At 36.5% G+C, this 3446-nt stretch overlaps 1 protein-coding gene across 1 annotated transcript; it reads left to right on the top strand.

The window, feature by feature from the left end:
• The first annotated feature begins 1008 nt into the window (after positions 1-1008).
• On the top strand, positions 1009-3133 carry LOC128509596 (natterin-3-like). The gene is made up of 3 exons (XM_053481383.1): positions 1009-1084; positions 1483-1597; positions 1859-3133. The coding sequence occupies exons 2-3, from the start codon at positions 1483-1485 to the stop codon at positions 2947-2949; spliced, it is 1206 nt and encodes a 401-aa protein (XP_053337358.1). The 5' UTR covers positions 1009-1084; the 3' UTR covers positions 2950-3133.
• The last annotated feature ends 313 nt before the right edge of the window (positions 3134-3446 follow it).

Genomic DNA, 3446 nt, shown 5'->3' with positions numbered 1-3446 from the left:
GGGCAGGGTACACCATGGGTGGGGTGCCAATCCATGTTTTTGGACAGTGGGAAAAAAACAGAGTTAACAGAGGACAACCAACCAAGCACAGTGTAAACATGCAAACTCCACATACAGACAGGAGGGAGCACTCAAACCCTTGACCCTGGGGGTGCGAGGCCACAGTACTAATCACTACACCACCATGCCACCCAAGGTCGTTTAAATTAACAGCAAATTACTGCAAAACATATTTATAGTAAACACCTGTAATATCATTACACAACATTTTTGTTATTTATACAGTATATTATTGAATGTTTACAGTTATATGCTGTAAGATTTGCAAGTAAAGTACTCAATTATTATATACATTAAATAAACAATTATAGGATAATACAAAAAATAATATAATAAATTTGGATACAGATGAGCAGAAGGTACTTACTCAAAGAACCCAATCATGGTACCTTGGCAGTGCTGGGATTTGAACATGTGACTTTCAACCACTGAGCCATATTGAACCACAAATTACACAACTAGTTTGCACTGATTTACATTTTTATTAGTATATAAAGTTAAGCTGAATTTTTACCATTTTTAACCCTGCCAAAAATGTTTGCTATCCCACTATGCATATGCTGATATTGAACTGTAAAAACCTGCCCTAATTAATGCCTGACCAATTACAGTGCCATCCTGTAAAATAATAAAGTAGTTTTTTTTTGGTCAAATACATACTGTCAATTGTTTTTCAGTGCTGTCATTGCTGAACTTTAGCAGTGGGATTAAAAGTAATGTATGTAATTTTATGTAATATGTTTTATGGAATATAATCATTTATGTGGTTATAGATTGTATGTCATAAATGTTGCAATATTAATCAACGCATAATCGTGTGACTTGAAATTAAAATAACTTTTAGTAATGATTGAAGAGTTTACATTTGCTTTATAAGGCTTCTCACTCTACAGCATGCTGTGATCAGAGTTGACAGCATGAGAGCTCAACAGGAGATTTGAGATTTATGACTTAAGAGTCCATAAAAGAGCTATATAAGCCTGAACCATTAGGATGATCTGCACACAGGGGACAGATCACAAAGGTATGTACACTTTTATATTGGAATTTATGTAATGTATTGGCACTGGTACAAACTGGTAGAAACAATACAGTTTTGCTAAAATCCAATTTTAATCATAGGCTTCAGAACTCATGCCAGCCTATATACCTCCATAAGTAATAAGTACAATAATATAATAATTCATTTGGCAGAAGTACTATCCAATGCAATGCATAAGTCATAGAAGCATGTACAATGACAGTGCAAATGATAAATAAAACATATTCAAAGTGCTAGCAAAAAGAGTGCTATAAACCCTGATAAAGTAGTCAGTTAAACAATAACAATAATAGAGATCTGTGAGTTAATGCAAAGCAGTAATAAATAAAACACTGTGTGCTGTTAAGATTGGAAAACCACTGATCATATATCTTTTATAGATGAAGCTGTTTGCTGTCATCACCCTTCTTCAGCTGGGGGCTTTCTGTGCGCTTGCCACTGAACCACAGCTCAACTTAAAAGAAATAGTAGAAAAAAGTGGAAATACTAAGAAAAGTAGGTAACCTATTATTTTTGTTGTTGTTGTTGTTGTTTTAAGAATGCATTTAAACATGCATATGTTTATATTGCTAAGTAATTTTATATTTTACATGTAAGATTGTATTTATTTTGTATCTGTCTCTTTCATTAAGTATTAAGTTTGTGTCCCTTGCTGTAGATAAGCACTGATATTATCAGTTATGATATCATTAACATTGTAGATATGACAGTTGTCTTATATGCCATAAATATAACTAATATATCTTTTTTATACAGCATCTCTTTTGAACCCGCTCCTAGAGGGTAAAGTCCCACCTCTAACAAAGAATGATCCAATTGATGGCCCACTTACACCTCAAGAGCTTGAGGAACCACTGAGCTTTTCAAATCTATTTGGCGAGAATGTCAATCTGAACTGGACCAAGTGGGAGGGCTCTCTTCCCCAGGGTGCAGTTGGCATCTATAATGGCTACACAAAGCGTTCTGATTACATCTGCAAATACAACTGTGAAGCAGGTTTTTACACTCCCAGCAAAGGCCCCTACTGTAACTACCCCTATGGCAACAGAGAATACCACGCCCCTGAATTTGAAGTTTTAGTTAACGTTGACAATTTTGAGTTTGTGGAATGGAAGGAAGGTTCATATGGCTCATTGCCAAAGCATCCCATCAGAACCTGTGGAGGTGTTGGCATTTTTGTTGGTAAAAATAAGTATGGGCTTGGTAAGGTTGTACCCCAGTTTGAAGCCTTCTTCCTGCCATGGGAGGGTGACGAGTACTGGTACAAGAAATATGAAGTTCTGACCATCAACCGTGATGTCTACACCCAACATATCTCCCATGTTGAATATGGTATTGATGAAGTTGAGCTTTTCCACTATCCACCAGAGACCATGAGGATCTCTAGTGTCACCAACAATGACTGCCAGACAGTAACCAAGACAGTGACCATCTCCAAGACGACGGAGGTGGAAAGCACATGGAACATTGGCCGCACCACCATGCTTGGTGTCACAGCAGGCATCACTGCAAAGATCCCTCTGATTGGGAGTGGTGGAGTGGAATTTACTGCAGAAAAGTCCTTCCAGTTCAACCGTGGCACTACCCTAACAGAAGCTCTTAGTCATGAAGTGTCAGTTCAGCTTACGGTGCCACCCAATCACTCTTGCACTGCACGCATGGAGGGTCGTAAGATGACTGCTGACATCCCCTTCAAAGCAAAGCTCAGTCGAACATATGCCAATGGAGAGACCCAGTGGACTTCCATCAATGGTGTCTATGATGGCATACAGATAGGAGAGGTCAGAGCAGTGGTGGACCGCTGTGAGCCTATTCCAGATGCTAAGCCATGTCCATCAGCTGCGTAGTATAATGAATAATTACATAAGCCAGTAAGCATTAACTATCTGGCAAAATGTTATTGTAATTATTATATAAATGGTAAATTGTTTATGACTAGAATTACTGGAACAGTTGTGTTTTTTTTGTAATAACACGTAATAAATTTGTGACTTAACACTCTGATAAGAACCCTTCTTGAAGTGTTTAAAACTTAAAACTTTAAGTTGTTTATGAAGATAGGTTACACAGTTTTTAAAAAATGTAAAGAATCAATGACTTTAAAATAAACCTTGCAAAAATTAATGCTGAAACAATGGCCCAAAGATAGATTTAAACACATAATGCATAATAAATATTGTGAAAAGTTAAGAAGCAAAATCAAGAAAAAGTTAAAAGCATCATTTTTTTATGTTTCTTACTTCCCCTTATGAATATGATGTAAATATTTTTTAAAATAATGCCTTTTATCAGTCCCTAGAGAATATTTTGTATGCTCTGAGTAACTTTTGGACCCTCTCTATTG

Source organism: Clarias gariepinus, chromosome 21 (genome assembly GCF_024256425.1).
Source record: "Clarias gariepinus isolate MV-2021 ecotype Netherlands chromosome 21, CGAR_prim_01v2, whole genome shotgun sequence".
Classification (NCBI taxonomy): Eukaryota; Metazoa; Chordata; class Actinopteri; order Siluriformes; family Clariidae; genus Clarias; species Clarias gariepinus.
This window is presented reverse-complemented; position numbering and strand designations above follow the sequence as displayed.